We start from the raw sequence: 16,901 nt of genomic DNA, 5'->3' as shown, positions 1-16,901 counted from the left end.
ATAAAAAAGTGAGTTTTTCTGATTAGTGTGGAATCTTGGTCAGGACATTTCCTTCTAGATTCCTGGATATTAATTAATTTATTTAGTGGACTTTGATCGAATTTCTGCTTAGTATAATATACCAGATGTTAAGGGAAATATATGCGAGGGCATCTCTGCCCTGCAGGGCCAGAGTCTAACAGAGTCCTCTGACAAATGACAAATGTATTCAGTGGAAATTTCTGCTTAGTAGTACATCTAGACCTGCTTTCCCCTATCTGTTAACAAGAATTTATTGAACACTAGTAACATTGAAATTTCTTTAAAGGCATACAGTTAAGTGTTTTTTTTTTAATATTTTTTTTAGTATATTCACAAAGAAGTTAGACACCTATCATCACTAATTCCAAAATATTTTCTTCACCCCCAAAAGAAACCCAATGCCTGTCAACAGTCACTCCACATTTCTGCCTTCCTCTATCCTCTGGCTGCCACTAATCTACTTTCTGTCTCTGTGGATTTACCTTTCTGGATAAGGACAATGCATTGTGTTTTGTGTCTGCTTCTTTCACTTAGCATAATGTTTTTAGTGGTCAACTGTATGGTAGCATGTACTAGAACTTCATTCCTTTTTATGACAATAATATTCAACTATATGGCTATACTATATTTTGTGTATCCATTCCTCCATTAATGGATATTTGAGTTGTTTTTACTTTTTGATTATTATGAATAATGCTGCCGTAACATTTATACACAAGTTTTGAGTAGGCTTATGTTTTCAGTTCTCTTGGGTGTACACTTAAAAGAATAGAATTGCTGGGTCACATATTAACTCTATGTTTAACATTTTGAGAAACTGCCAAACCATTTTACATTCCTATCAGCAGTATCTGAGGGTTCCCGTTTCTTCACATTTTTTCTGTCCTTACTATTTTTTTTTTTTTTTTGTACAGCCATTCTAGTGAGTATGAAGTTGTGTATCAGTGTGGTTTTGATTTGCATTTCCCTAGTGACTAATGATGTTAAGCAAATATTCATGTGCTCATTGGCCATTTTAATAACTTGTTTGAAGAAGAATCTGTTCAAATCATTTGCTGGGCATGATTTGACATCTTGGATTAATCATTTCCTTAGTAAACCATGCTAGGTAATTCCCACAGCTAGCATACAGACTCTCACATTGGTAGCTTGGCTCTAGTCGGCGTGTGTATCATTTGATTTTTCTGTTCTCCAAGAGTCAGTTGTATTTTCTCAAACTTATTTATGCCACTGGTACTTGTGAGTATAATTTAATAAATATTACACAAATCAAGAAATGTGGATACAAAAGTTATTTTTATGAAATGCTTCAGAAAGTTTTGATGAAGGCAAGAAGCTGAAAGAACTGCCTTTGAATGAATTACATTTGTGATCAAGACAGCCGAAACATTATAGGAGAATCCTGTCAGTTTTTGAATGGATTTCCCAGAAAACATTTCAATTATTTCCAAGTCCCTGTTTTACTTAAAGGCAAGGGACATCATAGTCAATGGGTCACCAGTGTAGTTTATCTAAGAAAATGGGGAACTGCAGTTAGCATACTCATGCTCAAAGAAAAGGTCTCCATGTTACATCAGAAAATTAATTATGTTTAAAGTTAAAATGGTTAAAATATGTATTGTTTGTGAATAATTTCTTTTAACTGACTTGATTGATCAGGGATTACTTTTTATATTCAAAAGGAGGGTTTTCACTGTGTAAGTTGCCTGAAGGAAGGAACAGATACAGTGTTGGGGAAATGAATAATTCCGATTTGTAGGAATCAAAAATAGTTGCCCAGAGTAAGTGGCACTTGAGTTGGGCTTCAAGACAGAGTTGAATGTTAGCTTGAAATACTGGGTACACATTTGCCTGAGGTCTTTGCTGTTGATGTTCCTTTTGCCTGGAACCTTTTTGTTCCAGTTATTTATCCCTTCAGCTCCTTCAGGTCTTTGCTCTAATGTTGTCTTCAAAATGGTGCCTTAAAATTGCAGCCATCTGCACCTTCCATCCCATCTTTCCCTCTCCCAACCTAACCTTCCTTCATGCTTTTTTCATAACATCAGAGCACCTTTTTCCTGTGTGACTTCCTACACATTTTACTTATCTGTTTCCTTTATATAGCTCCTTGAAGATGAGGATTTTTGTCTGTTCTGTGTGATGTTGTGTGGACAGTGCTTAGCATAGTGTCTGGCACAGCTTGTTGCCCATTGCTTATTTATTTGTGGTATGGATTAATGACTGAAAGAACGTAGCAACTGAAAAGAGTTGGGAAGGTTATTCTAGGCCTAGGAAATGACAAGTCTTGAAGGTGGGAAAGTAAAGACAGTATTTTGGGAATATTGCCCTAGGTTGTGGGGATGAAGGCAGGAGATGTGTAGTACAAGGGGCCACCATTAGTGGAAGGGCTTCAAGGCTAATGTGAAAGTTTGGTATTTGTTCTAAAGAGCGAGTTGGACATTGTGCTTTTAGAAAGCAGTCTGTAATTGGTGAAGATGGAATTGTGAAGGAACTGGAAGTGTGGTGAAAAATAATAATGAATTTGGGGAGAATTAGGAGCACTGTGGGCCTACACAGTGTTTGAAAAAGTTGCATTGGTTGTTAACTATTAAAAATCTAGAGAACTGGGTTTGGTGGAAGCATGCCTATAATCCCAGCGATTTAGGAGGCTAAGGCAGGAGAATTACAAGTTCGAGGCCAGTCTCAGCAGTTTAGTGGGGCCCTAAGCAATTTAGGGAGACTCTGTCTCAAAAAAAAAAGGGGGGGTTGCTGGGGATGTGGCTCAGAGGTAAAGCCCCTCTGGGTTCAATCCCCAGTATGAAAAAGAAAAGAAAAAGAAAAAAAAATTAGAGTTTTCACTTTAAAGTCTGGATTTCTGCCCTCTCTTCTAAATTTGGAGGTTCCAGCAGCTTTAGGTGCTCATTTCCACATAGCCAGAGTGAGCCAGAGGCACCATCACTCTGCTGGCCCTCATCCAACCAGTTTCCTTCATTTTTTTCTGCCTTAGCCTGGGATCTCCTGCTGTAGAGGTTGAGTGAACTGTGATGCTCTTAATTTGGAATGGAGAGTCTGTTTGGAGGAGTCAGATTGGTGTACATGAACATTCCTTCTCTCATTCTTGTTATTCAGTGGCCAAGTTCAATACAAATCCTTATTTCTGTAGTGCCCAGTTCTTCCTGTTTGAATACCTTTTCTGTCTGTATTTGTAACTTCCAGTGCACTCTGTTCTTTTCCTGAATAATAATAATAATGATGATATAACTATCCATTGTATGGGTAATACCACATTTTATTTATCCATTCATTTGTTGATAGATATTTGCATTGTTGGCACTTTTTGGCTATTATAGATGGTGCTGCTCTGAACATTCACATACAAATTTTTGTGTGGATACATGTTTTCAGTTCTCTTGTGTATATACCTGTAACCAAGAAAAGGTCCAATTTGGCTGCTGCTTGATAAAGGCCAGTGACTCAGAGTGACAGGTGAGGGGAGGAAAAAGAGCTTTATTCATTAGTAACCAAAGAATGAAGAAGCAATAGCGCTTGCCAAATAACTTCTTTACTCTAGGGAGTTAAGGAGTTACAGATATGGGGTAAGAATAATGAGGAAGGAGATAAGTAAAGGGGGATAATTTATGTCTGTTTTGGGAGTAGGTGATCCTCTAGGAACTCAGGTGCCACCTGTTTTCACTTCTTTGTTCTACCGTTTCTGGTCATGGTGGCTGTAGATGTCTTTGGCCTAGGCCACAAAGGAGACGGACGGACACAGTATGAAGATAGAGATGCCAGGCCTGTTCCTCTTGTTCTAGTCACTCTATTGGCTATCCGCAGGCTCAAGTGAAGAGTCAGTGTATTCAGCAAAAGCAGCCCTTGATGTCCCTGGAAAGTAACCTAGGCAACCATTATCATCGTAACCCACATGCAGAGGTGTTATCTACTGCAAAGCTAATAGAGACAAATAATGTATTGCTCAGCTGTGTGACTTCCAAAATGTGATTTTTAAGTCAACTAAGAGCATATAAAGCTAGAGGGTTTATTTATTTCTTTTCCTTGGCAAAATACCTTGGAGTAGGATTTCTGGATAACATGATAACTTGAGCATTTTGAAGAACTGCTTGATTGTTTTCCAGAGTGGTGGCACCATGTTGTATTTTCACCAGCTTTGTATGTGTGTTCTGTCTTCTACAGCCTCACCAATACTTGCTGCTGTCTTCTAAAATTATAACCACCATCTGTATTTGACTTCATATTTGCTATTCATTTTCCTTATATCTATCTTTCTTTTTTTCTTCCTTCTTCTTTTTTTTTTTTTGTATTGGAGATTGAACCCAGGTTGCTTAACCACTGAGCCACATCCTCAGCCCTTTTTATTTTTATTTTTGTTACTGGGGATTGAACCCAGGGGCGCTTAACCACTGAGCCATATCCCTAGCCCTTTTTATATTTTGCTCAGAGATGGCCTCACTAAGTTGCTGAGACTGGTTTTGAACTTGTTATCCTCCTGCCTCAGCCTTCCGAGCCACTAGGATTACAGGTGTGTTCCACCGCCTGTAAATTTGAGACAGGGCCTCACTAAGTTGCTGAGGCTGGCCTTGAGACAGGGCCTCCCGAAGTTGCTGAGGCTGGCCTTGAACTGTGGTTCTCCTGCCTCAGCTTTCCAAGTTTTTGGGATTATAGGCATATGCCACCCAAGCCTGGCTTTTCTATGGTTTCTTTAATGGAATTTAAATTCCCAATTTCTTTTAAGCTGGGTTAGATCACTTCAAGCAGTTATTCTTCCCTCCTCCTTTTTCACATTGTTAGAAACATTGTTTTAACAGAACTCTTTTCATTATTCCTTTATTAATTCTATTATTAGCTTCTCTCATGGGAGAAATGAGGTATTAGGACCTTGGCATACTTCTCCTGTACTTTAAAATTCTGTTTAAATCTTAAAATCCTCCTAGTGTATACTTTTATTAGGTGACTTCATTTATTGTAAATCCTTTGCTACTATTCAAGTCCATTTATTTTTAAAAAGTGTCATATATTTTCCATGGCTCAGTTACCTCATCATTTTTTAAAAGTCAGTTAAGGTTGTAAAATTCTTAACATTCTATTCTGCCTTCAGAAACTTTGGGCAGGCATTATGTTTTCAACCACAGCTCCAATTCTCTCACTTTTTGTGCAAATATTCTTTCTTCTCTGTGGTTGAAAAAGGGTGGGGGGACCTACATCTTTTTTCTTGTTATAAGAGCAGAAAAGTTGAGGAATATGGTAAAATATAAAGAAATCTATGATAATTGCCATTTTCTTCTGTAATGTGCTCGCCTCTCTCTCTCTCTTTTGTGGTACTAGGGATTGAACCCAGGGTGCTCTACCACTGAGCTGCATCCTCAGCTCTTCTTAGTTTTTATTTTGAAGCAGTCTTGCTAAATTACCCAGAGTGACCTTGAACTTGTGATCCTCTTGCCCTCAGCCTCCCAAGTGGCTCACATTATCATTATTCTTTTGTAATCTCTTAATGTTTATGCTGAAATTAATTCATTTGATACCAGAAAAAAAAATTTTTTTTTTATATTAGTGTTTGTTTTGGCTTTTTCTATTTGTACTGGAGCTACTATTAGAGGTTAGATCTTCTTTTGGGATTTCGAAGTTCAGTTTATTTCGCCATATCAGCTTCATCTAATATTGTTTGTAAGTAAAAGTAAGCTGCTGATGTTGCTGTTCACAATTTTGTTGTTTACAGCCTAATTGATATCTTTAGATTCTCTTTTGTTCACAAGTCAGCTCAGTTAAAGTTTTTGTCTCTGTTCATTTTTCATAGCTTCTCCGTTCACCTCTTTAAAGTGGTTTGAGAGAATTTTTAGATAGTACCGATAATAGTATTTCCTATTATCATTTGCTTTAAGTTTATAGCATAAGCGCTTCCTAATTTACTATTTAATTAAACCTAGGCATTTTTTTCTTTCTTTTTTAACTCTACTATTTTTAGAGCAGTTTGCTGGGGTTTAAGGTTGTACTAATGTCTTTTTAAGTTTGATTTTTGGTAATTTCAGCCAAAGAGAAAGAAATATCTTTTACAGTTTTTCAGTGCTCTTTTTAAGGGTCTCATTTAATCCTTGCAGTCTGATGAGAGATTATTATACCAGTTCTTACTATAGGAAACTGGAATTTCTCAGATGTAGTGTTTGGCAGGGGCTTGGCCAAAATCTTATAGTTGCTCAATCAAATAATTGAGACCTGAAGCCTGGAACTCTCTAGTGCACCAGAATTTGTGATGTCTTTTAAAAATTCTCCTTTGAAATAGTTAATACTAAGTTCTGCAGTGCCAATTTGCAGGTTGTTTTGTAGACTTGTCTGTCTGGGTGAGTTCCCTGGGTTCTGGCTACCTTCTGTTCTACTTAGTCTTGCAGACACTAGGAAGAGTGGTTAGAAATAGAACTGAAGGCATTCTTTTTTTTTTTTTTTTTTCTTTTTAAAAAATTAAAAATATGTTTAGTGCATTGTAGTTTTACATAATAGTGGGGTTTATTTTGACATACTCATAAATGCATAAGCATAGTTTTCTCTGTGCCAATGCCTAGTATAAAATCCCCTTCCTTTCCCTTCTTCCCTCCCTAGAAGGCATTACTCTTTTGTTTATATATATATTCATTATTTTTTAAAAATGGTTGACGGAGGAAGCTTGACTGTAATTGCAAAATCCTAAAATATGTATGTAAACATATATGTTTGTGTTAAAAAAAATACAAATTGGATTATAACTGTATGTATAATTTTATAACCTTTTGTTGATTTTCACAGTGGGTCGTAGTCTTCTTTCCATATCCCTACATGTGTTTCTACACTTTAGTATCTGTGTAGTATTTTATAAATAATTAATTACTTCCCAATACATGGATACTTAGGTTGGTTTCCACTTGGCTGTTGTGAAAAGTGTTCATGTTAACAGTCTTGTGCATATTTTTCTGTATTTTTTCCTTTGGTCTTCATTAGCATTTCTTAGAAATAAAAGGGTAAAAGGATAAAGATAATTAAAATTTCTATATATGATCACATGAGAGATTTGCCAATATGTACATGCATGGTTGGTTTAAGTGCTCATTTTTCCACACCTTTTCCAACATTGATGGTAATAAAAAAATGTAGCCAACACTTGATAGCACTCATTATGTGTCACACGTTGCTCTAAATACTGTCATATTTTTATTTGATCCTCTATCAGCATTATGAGAAGAGGAACTGTTACTATGGGCCCAGAAGTGGTAAATTATTAAGTTTACACAGCTGGTAAGTGAGAGAGCCAGGATATGCCTCTTAAATGCAAAATTATAAAGCCTCTTCATTATTGTTAAATTTTTCCTAAATAAGAGCAGTATGATGGTTTTATTTGATTTTTAAAATTATTTTTATTTTTTTGTTGAGATAATTCACATAGTGTAAAATTCATCATTTTAAAGCATCCAACTCATTGGTTTTGGTACATTCACTCTCTTGCACAACTATTATCACTTTCTGCTCTCTAATTACAGGACATTTCTATCACCCAAAAGAATTCCTGTCCTACTAACCTAACCATCAGTCCTACCTCTCTTTCCTATCACCTGGCAATCACAGAGACTTCCTGTCTCTATAACTTTACCTATCCTTGGGCATTTTATATACATTGAATCAGAAAATATGTTGGGGTTGGGGTTGTGGCTCAGTGGCAGAGTGCTTGCCTGGCATGCAGTGAGGCCCTGGGTTGGATTCTTAGCACCACATATAAATAAATAAAAAAGTTTATCAACACCAGAAATGTTAAAAAAAAAAAAAAAAAGAAGAAGAAGAAAATGTGTGGACTTGTTGTGCCTGACTTCTTTCCCTTCGCGTAGTATTTTGAAGCATCTCACATGCTGTGGCATGTAATTGTTTATCTAATTTTAAAAGTGCTACAAGATCATCATAAAAGTCAAGTCAGAAAAATACAAAACAGTGATGAAAAGTTCAAATTATTATTTGCAGTACTGGGGATTTAAACCAGAGCCTTGAACATGCTTGGCAAACCACTGAGCTACGTTCCCTGTAATATTCCCTGAGCTATATATTCCCTGTTAAAAAAAAAAAAAATATATATATATATATATATACATATATATTAAAAAAATATATATGTATATATATATGTATATATATATATATATCTTTCAGATTTTAGATTTTTCGTGGACATTAAAAAAAAAGTTTGTGTTGTACATTTAAAAGAAATTCTGCCTTTAAAAAACCTCAATGTAACTGGGTTTGTGGCGCAGTGGTAGAGCAGTTGCCTAACGTGTGAGGTACTGGGTTCAATCCTCAGCACCGCTTATAAATAAATAAAGGTCCATTGACAACTAAAAATATTTTTAAAAACCCTCAATGTATAATATCAGAAAATGGAGAGTTTTTTGTGATCATTTTTAATAACATAAGAGATTCAGTATTGGTCTGTGAGAAGGAAACATGTTACAGGTTTGCCAAGCTAGTGTTAGAACCTGAGATTCGGAACCAGAGGGAGGGGAGGAGAGATGATCACTGTTTCCTGGGGCTTTCCCTAGGACTGGAGAGGTCTGGAACCATCTTGGGTGCCTTTCATACTCCATCTGGGATCCAGGTCTGTTCTTGCTTTTGATCCTGCAGTAGCTGTCCTCCCTGTCACCTTGCCTGAAGCGTCCTGACAAGGCATTTAGAATTGAAGTGTAGGCAGCAGGGAAAGATCGCAGGTGTGGGGGTGGAGGATTGACAGGATCAAAGCGTTGTTTAACAAAGGGTAGTTTGGCAGTAGCAGGTAGAATGGAATGAAAAATATCAGAGTCAGATAATTGTGTGGTATATGTAAAATTTCTTTCCTTAAGTATAGCTCAAAGAAGTTTTAGTTATCATTGCTGTTAATGCTTTTAATATTAATGTAAACTGCTTTTGATTTTGTATCATGAAATATTAAAGTTTATTTTTTCCCTCACATCTTTATAGAAGGTAAATACTATAATATGGCTAATTTAATAAACAAGTTAAATAAAATTTAATGTTTGTGTGTGCTGGTAATTGAGCCCAGAACCTCATGCATTCTGGATAAGTGCTCTACATCTGAGTTACACCCCCAGTTCAAGAAAATTTAATTTTTAATTCTTCTGATCTGCTGGGGCTTAAAGCTAATATTTATAACATCTGTGGCTTGATTTTTAAACCCAAATTATATTTTCAGTGATTCTTATCATTAAAGCTTCTCCTCAGATTGGTCAGGAGTTGAAGTCCTTGTATGGAGAAAATGATTCTTTGTTTTGCACCATGCCTATTTGTTCTAAGTACTGTTGTTTTTGAACCCATTATCTTCTTAAAGCATTATAATACCCAGGGAAAGTGATTACTTAAAAGATGAAGACCTAGCATGTGGTCTAGACTTAGCGGACTGACTCAGTGGTGATTTGAAATCACACACCCCCTTTAAAAATAATAACCAACAATAGCTATTGTGGCGGCACAACAACTTGGGAGGCTGAGGCAGGAGGATCAGGAGTTCAAAGCCAGCCTCAGCAACTTAGCAGGGCCCTATCTCTAGATAAAATACAAAAAAAAGGGGGTGGTGGTGCTGGGGATGTGACTCAGTGGTTAAGTGAGTTCAATCCCTAGTACCAAAAAACAAACAAACAAACAAACAAACAAAATCTTAAAAAAAAAAAAAATAACCAACATAGAAGCTTGAAAAGAGGAAAAAAAAAAATCACCCGTTGTTCAACTGGTATTAATACAGTTGCTATTACCATTTTTGTTTTTTCCTGACTGGATTTTTCCTATGTGTGTTTTCTTAATATATATAATCACAAGTATGTGTATAGATTTATGTTTTTGTTTTCATTTTTAAACAAATATATTTATAATTTTGTATGGCATAATACACATCTTTAACTTGCTGTATAATATTCCATAGCTATACCACACCATTTCCTGGTGAGGGATATTGTAAATGTTTAAATATTTAAAATATTTTTGCTGTTTTCAGTATAGAGATCATAGAATTGATTTGTCTGATTGGATACAGATTCAGGAATGAGCTGGGCTTGTTTTGGGAGTGAAGTCATTCAGCATGGGTCCTGTTGGATTAGATTGGTGTCCTATCCTGAAAAGGGCCTGATTTCCCCAGGTACTTTTAATATCTAGACAACAAGTATAAACTTGTTGAAATTTTGTATTTCAGGACAAAGTAAAAAGTTTGAACATATCTTATGGGGAGACAGTAAGAAGTCAACTAGAGATGATTTCTACATTAGAGAATATTAATTTATAGGTCTTTCCCTGGCAATGCACTGAAGACTGGAAATAGCACTGGCAAAAGCAGATGCATGGCTTTAATAAGATTGGGGAGACCAGGTTGAAAACTTGAGGTAGTGGGTGCATGACAGTGCTGTGAGAGCACCAAGATGGGTTGATGGCATGACGGACAGCTGAGGGCAGAACATTTTATGTGCAGTAGGATCCCTCTTGTCATTGTTCCTTAAGATTCTTGATAGTTGGTTGAGAAAGTTAAGTGGTGAGTCACAAAAATGTAGCATTTTATTTTGACTACTTTAAAACATAAAAAGCTTTTTTTTTTTTTTTTGGTACTGGGAATTGAACCCAAGGATGCTTAACCACTAAACCACTTCCCGGTCCTTTTTAAAATTTTATTTAGAAACAGGGTCTCCCTGAGTTGCTTAGGGCCTCCCTAAGTTGCTGAGAGGTTGGCTTTGAACTCTTGTTCCTCCTGCTACAGCCTCCAGAGCTGCTGGGATTACAGATGTGGACCACTGTGCCTGGCATAAACATTTATTTATTAAGTGATATTTTAAGAGGGCATAGAATTATTTCTTGAATAGTTTCCTCTTTTTTGAATAAAACATACATATACATATATTTTCTCCTACTACTGGGGATCAAACCTGGGGCCTTGTGCATACTAGGCAAGTGCTCTTCCACTGAACCACATTCCCAGTCCTTAAAACACATTTTTAATACATTGATTTACAAATTCCAGGTTTAATCTTTTAAAAAATGAACTTTAAGACATGTAAATGAAGATTTCTAAATCTAACTGCAGTTTTCTTTAAAGCAGCTCACCTTTTCCAAGTCTTCAGTTTTTGTTTTCATAGAAACAATTTATTTTCACTCCTGTGAAATGTTGACTTCACATAATTATAGCAACAAATAGTGTGTATAACTAGGTTGTATAACGGATTGAAGCTCAAGAACAGCTCTCCTGGTTGGAGCTAAAGTGTTTGTGGTCATTCTAGAGAGTGTGGATTCCCTGTGCTGGGAACATTTGTCTGTGGGTTTTACAGAGGGGCACACTTTGGGTAATCTCAAGAGTCGCTTAAGTTGGAGACAAATTCTAAGAGTTCTGTAGCCATGGACTGGACCAGTAGGAGAAGGAAAAAGGAATGAGCAAATAAGAAGTCAGAGTTGGGGGGATAATATTGTTGAATGATGTCAGTTGCTATAGAAAGAGCGAGAAAAGGGTTGGAAAACTTACAAATGGAAAAGTTGGAAGACTTAAAAAGGTGCTGGATCTTTAGAATCAGAGGTCCTTGTTGACCTTAAGGAAAAAGTCTTGATAGGAAGAGAGAGAGCCAGGCTGGTTGGTAGTTAAGGTATTATTACAGCTGGGGCCTCTACTTTGAACCCTGGCTTGACATAAACTTGAAGTCAGTATATTTAGGTTCCACCACTGAAATGGAAAATAGCTATGCTATTCAGAAATATGCTGAAATTTTGCAAATTGCTGCTTATTTTGACTCTTCCCTTATAGTGATTGTCTTAGGGCATCAAACATAAAGCCTTTGGTTTCATTTTTTGCAGTAGTCCTCAACAGAAGGTGATCACCACCTGACCTAATGCCTGGAAACATTTTTGTGTGTCACAGCTGGTGTGGTCCTACTGTGTTAGCTGGTGGGTGGAGGCCAGGGATGTCACTCAGTATTCTCTAGTGCACAAAGAGAGCTCGTGCAACAAAGAATTATCTGACCCCACATGTCTATGGTGCTGATTGAGAAGCCCTGCATTCTCTTGTAACATTTTATGGTCTTTTTTGACTCTGAGTAAGTTTCAGCTAAACAAAACCACCTTCTGTGTGCTGGAAAGGTGGTAGTAAGTCATATCATTCTGGAAGGCTGCTGGGTCTTAGTTTGAATGGCAGCCTGAACCCAGTGAGTGTTGCCAAACTTAGGAATTTTGGCAGCTCAGGTTCAGTCAACAGGGTTCCTTTCCCTAGTGTGCATTGTTTCCCAGCTTTGAAATGTTAATTAAATTTAAGACAAGTTTTGCATTTTGAAAATTGCTTGATGGACAGATTTTGCAACCAGAGCAAAATATTTTGTTTTGAACCACTATTCTGTGTACTTCTTTGTGTGAAATATTTCTCTTAGAATTGACTTTTGAGGGTCTTAGAAATGGCTTGTCCATTTTGCTGAATTTCTGTTTTGGGCTCGAGAAGACAGGTGTGTAATCATCATCATCATGGACAGATAGCAGAGTGCTCTCTGGATGCCTGGTACTGTACAGAATACTTGAAAGAACATTCAGAAGATGATCCCTGAATGGATTCTTTCTGTAGTGAGTTTCAGCTAAGGCAGAGGTTCTCACAGTTTTTGGGAGGCAGAGCACCAGGAAGTCTCTTGACGAATTCATAAATGGGGATTTCAATGTGGCATAAAGTCTGTTAAGACTTTTGCTTAGAAATATTTGTCTTAATTAAATCTGCATGCAATTGTTATAGTGGATTGTGTTTCACTGCATCGGGGTGACCTGACCAACAGTGGCTTATAATGATGATGGCTTTATTATTTTATGTATTCATTCATTTATTGCCTACAATAATAAGTCTGGAGCATTGAATCCAGAGTAGGTATGGTGATGCCATGATTCTTCTACTGTCCTGCTCCTGTCTTTCTGCACTATCATCCTGACCTCTAGTTCCATCTTTGTGTGTATTCGGTGTCTGTTTCAACCTTAGCATTGTAGATATGTTCTCCTGTCAGGAAAAAAATGGAAGAATGAAGGAGGAAGGACACTACTTATATATGAGGCGTGGCACAGAGTAAGGGAGGCTGAGAAGTACAGATTAGTTAGCCGAGTTTCCTTACTCAGAAAGATGGGGGGGGGATAGATTCAAGGAATTAGTGAGGTGCGGTGGTGCATGCCTGTAATTCCGACTCACAACAGGAGGATCACAAGTTCAAGTCCAGCTTCAGCAATTTAGTGAGGCTCTAAGCAAGTTAATGAGACCTTGTCTCAAAAAAACAAAAAGGGCTGGGGTTGTAGCTCAGTGGCAAAGCACCCTTGGATTAAATCCCCAGTAACAACTACAATAACAAAAAAAAAGGGGGGGGGGGAAGGAAATTAGTGATGGGCCTCAATTATAAAACAATTTAAGATGTATATTCCTGACCTTGTTCTTATAAAAACACTGTTGGAGTTTTTCTATAATATTCTTTACTTACTAACATTTTGTTGATAGCTAACAAAGAAGTAATCTCAGCTATTGAGGTTTAAGAAATGTAAGTGAGAAAAAAAAAAAAAACCTCCTTAAAATGGACATTTTTTTCCATTGCTTTTTTAAAAAAGCTCTTATTTGTGCTTTTTAGAGATACATGACAGTGGAGTGTATTTCAATATATGATACATTCATGGAGTATAACTTCTTGTGGTTGTACATGATGTGGAGTTATACTGGCTATGGATTCATTTTTGATCCATTGCTTTTTTCCTGTTGCAAGTGAGAAAATAAAACTCACACTTGATTTTAATGAAGATACACACCCTAATCTAGGACAATACTCTTCCTAAAGGACAGAGTTTGAGAACCACAGATATTAATACTATTTTTGTATACTATTAAATTACTGTCTCTAGTTTCACTTATATTGTTTTCCAAGATTAAAAAAAATTCTCTTTTCTATCTTAATATTACATGTTGTGTACAATTAAGACATTCTTCCTTTTTAAACATCTTTTCTAAATTCTCTATAATGATCTATATTAATTTTATTATCAGGAAAAAAAGCCTTGTTAAAATTTCAAGGTCAGTGCAAGTTCTTCCCTTTTCTGTCTCTGCACCCTCTACTTCTAATCCCTTTTTATCCTTCACTTCTTGAAACTCCTAGAGCAATTATAGACTGTACAACACATTTATCCCCTTAATTATTCACTATATTGAAATCATCACTAATTGTTCCATATGGTAACAGGATCATAAGCCTCCTATTATGTTTTTTTCTGTGTGTTTCAAATTCTAAGCATAGTATTAGGTACATAGTAGATGCTTAATAACTGCTTTCTGATCATTTAATCATATTGAACTTGTGAATACATATGAAAATAACAGGATTTGATTGTAAGATAGACATGAAATAAAATATAACTAGTAGCCAGAGTAATCAGAATTTCATGACTTTTCCCTTATTGATACAGTACCTTATCTTAGTCCATTTCTGTTGTTATATATGAGATTGCATATATTTATAAAGAAAATAGGTTTATTTTGGCTCATGGTTCTAGAGACCAAGAAATCTGACTGCTTCATTTGGTGAGGGTCTTCCTTGTACTACTTACTTTAACTCATGGTAGAAAGCAGACGGGCACATGGGCACATGCAGAAGAGAGAAAAGGGACTGAACTCCTGGAATAATGAATTCAGTTTTTTCAGAAAGGCATTAATTCATTCATGATGATTCCATCCCTGTGAGTCAGATACCTCCCACTAAGCTGCACTGAGGAATTAGATTCCAACATATGTGCTTTTGGGGGACACACTGAAACCATAGCAGATCTCTAGCTCCCTCATAAATAGCTCCCTTCTAGGGTGTCACCAAAGGGTGTTTTGTGTGGGCCTCTGCCACAATGCAGCTGTCCTTTTGTTCCTGTGATGTTTGCTGCCCCTACAGGTGTGCATTGGTACTTCCTGCCCATCAGCAATCGAAGTCTTTGCCTGACACTACTTTCTTCTTAGCCCTGTGTTGTCTTGCCATGTGTGCTGCTGATATTTAGGTTTGGCTGCAGGTCCCAGCCCCTTGTTTCTCACTTCTATTATAACTTGACATGTAAGCATCAAAGCAGAGGTCTTTTTCTTGTCATTTCACAGTCTGAGTGAAAGCCATTCTTTAGTTTCTTATTGTAGCATCTGTCTGTGTCATGATGAGCTCTTGGGTCTGGTCTAGGGGAGCAGTCTTAAGTGATAGACCCCACACTGCTTGGGGTCCCTCCTCCTGCTCAAGGCTTTGTTTATTGGACCAAACTTTTCAACTTCACTTTGGTGAGTATTGTCATTCTAAAATATTCCTTAGTTCTTCATGCAGACATTTGCCTGGCCAACTTGAGGTCGCTAAATGTGTGAATCTTAGTAGCAGGGATGGTTTGGGTTCTTTCTAGCATGCAATCCACTATACTATGAAATAACAGCATGGAGAACATATTACAACTCAAAAGAATCTTAAGCTAAGGTAGCAACTTATAATTCAGTATGATCTTGACTCAAAGACAAGATAAAAATTTCAGTTATTCTTGTTTTTTCTTTTATATCTAACTGTACTATCTATAGATTGTATAGATTGTAATTGAACCCAGTGTGAATTTTAGGCCTCCAAAGGAAGTAAAGAAGAGAAATATACTAAATTTTATTTCTTAAGTTGTACAATTTTTATTTCTATGGCCTTTGAACTTGGTTAAACCTGTAGTTGAACAAAGATACTATGTACTTTTACCCTCTTTTCTGGGGTAGGTCTTTATTAGCATTTGGTTACTTTCCTTGAGTCTGAAGCTGTTTGTTTGATAGTGTTTAGAACTGAATCTTATATAAGTTCCTAGCAGGAATGTGAACAGATAGGAAAAAAGCCCTATGCCTAGGATTGAACCTGGAGAGCTAAAACCTATGGTCAAGGGTGAAACAGGAGAGTGAGCAAATATTGGGAGAGGAGAACCAAGGGCCTAACATCTTCATAGCTAGAGCCAAAAGGAATTAAGAGACCATCTTCCATACCTAGGATGGTTTGTGAAATGGAATAACAAAACAGATGTATTAGCTACCTCTTGATTTAAGGTACAGATGCTTGAACTTTAGAGGAATCCAATTCTGTGCATGTGAGATCCATTTAAGAAAAAGAAAAAAAAATTGTGACCCGCAGTTGCATAGACCTTACCTACTCTAGTATAGTGCTTGGTTCAGAGTAGTTACTCACGTAAGTACTGATGACAGTCAATTCCTTGGGTATTTGTACTTGACTGTCAGTTCCAAGGAGTGGCAGACCCACAACGCCATTGCAGGGCAGTGAAATGTGACTAGGGTAGGCGTCACTAGACACTGGACTCTGCTTGACCCCATCCTTGAGTCCTGCTTTGAAACCCAGAAATAGAAAATAGCCAGGTAAGGGGGATTTCTTGGGGGTACTCCGTGAAATGTTTGCCAGACCCTCCTGACGATCTAGAATGCAGGAGACCTTGTGCTTTTCCAAGTCACTCAGCTATTGAACAGTAGTCTGAGGTGAACTTAGGCCTCTCTGCCCCCAGTTCCATGTTATCACAACTGTAGTGGGATTTAAAACAAAACAAAACAAAATTTATTTATTGTTTGCATAAGTGTATTTGTTGTCATACTCAAATTCCCAATAGGGAGGATATGAAAATGACATTGTAGAAATTTTTACCCAATTCCATGTGATTGGCAACTTTACTTAGTACTAACCCTGAAGCAATTTATTTGCTTGCAGAAAAAGCTTAATATGATGCTTTCAATGCAGGACTGACAGTCTTGAAGCAGGAATAAAATCATTATAGAATGATGTGTGATATTGATTGACTTGCTTCCTGTGGTAAAGCAAAATTAAATCAGACATTTAGAAGTTTTAAGTATATTAAGATTTTTAATCTCTTCT

The 16,901-nt window shown here is 36.8% G+C and overlaps 1 protein-coding gene across 2 annotated transcripts in view; it reads left to right on the top strand.

The window, feature by feature from the left end:
- Window positions 1-16,901, top strand: part of Tmeff1 (transmembrane protein with EGF like and two follistatin like domains 1) — an 85,050-nt gene that overhangs the window by 4,406 nt on the left and 63,743 nt on the right. Inside the window, exon 1 of one of the 2 annotated variants that reach the window (XM_047524073.1) lies at window positions 14,992-15,286. The exons of the other annotated variant lie outside the window; for it this stretch is intronic. Within the exon in view, the coding sequence (XP_047380029.1) occupies window positions 15,166-15,286 (121 nt within the window). The 5' untranslated portion in view covers window positions 14,992-15,165. Of the gene's footprint in view, window positions 1-14,991; window positions 15,287-16,901 lie in introns of those variants that run through there. 2 annotated transcript variants of the gene reach the window in all.

This window comes from Sciurus carolinensis, chromosome 14 (assembly GCF_902686445.1).
Source record: "Sciurus carolinensis chromosome 14, mSciCar1.2, whole genome shotgun sequence".
In the NCBI taxonomy this organism is placed as follows: Eukaryota; Metazoa; Chordata; class Mammalia; order Rodentia; family Sciuridae; genus Sciurus; species Sciurus carolinensis.
This window is presented reverse-complemented; position numbering and strand designations above follow the sequence as displayed.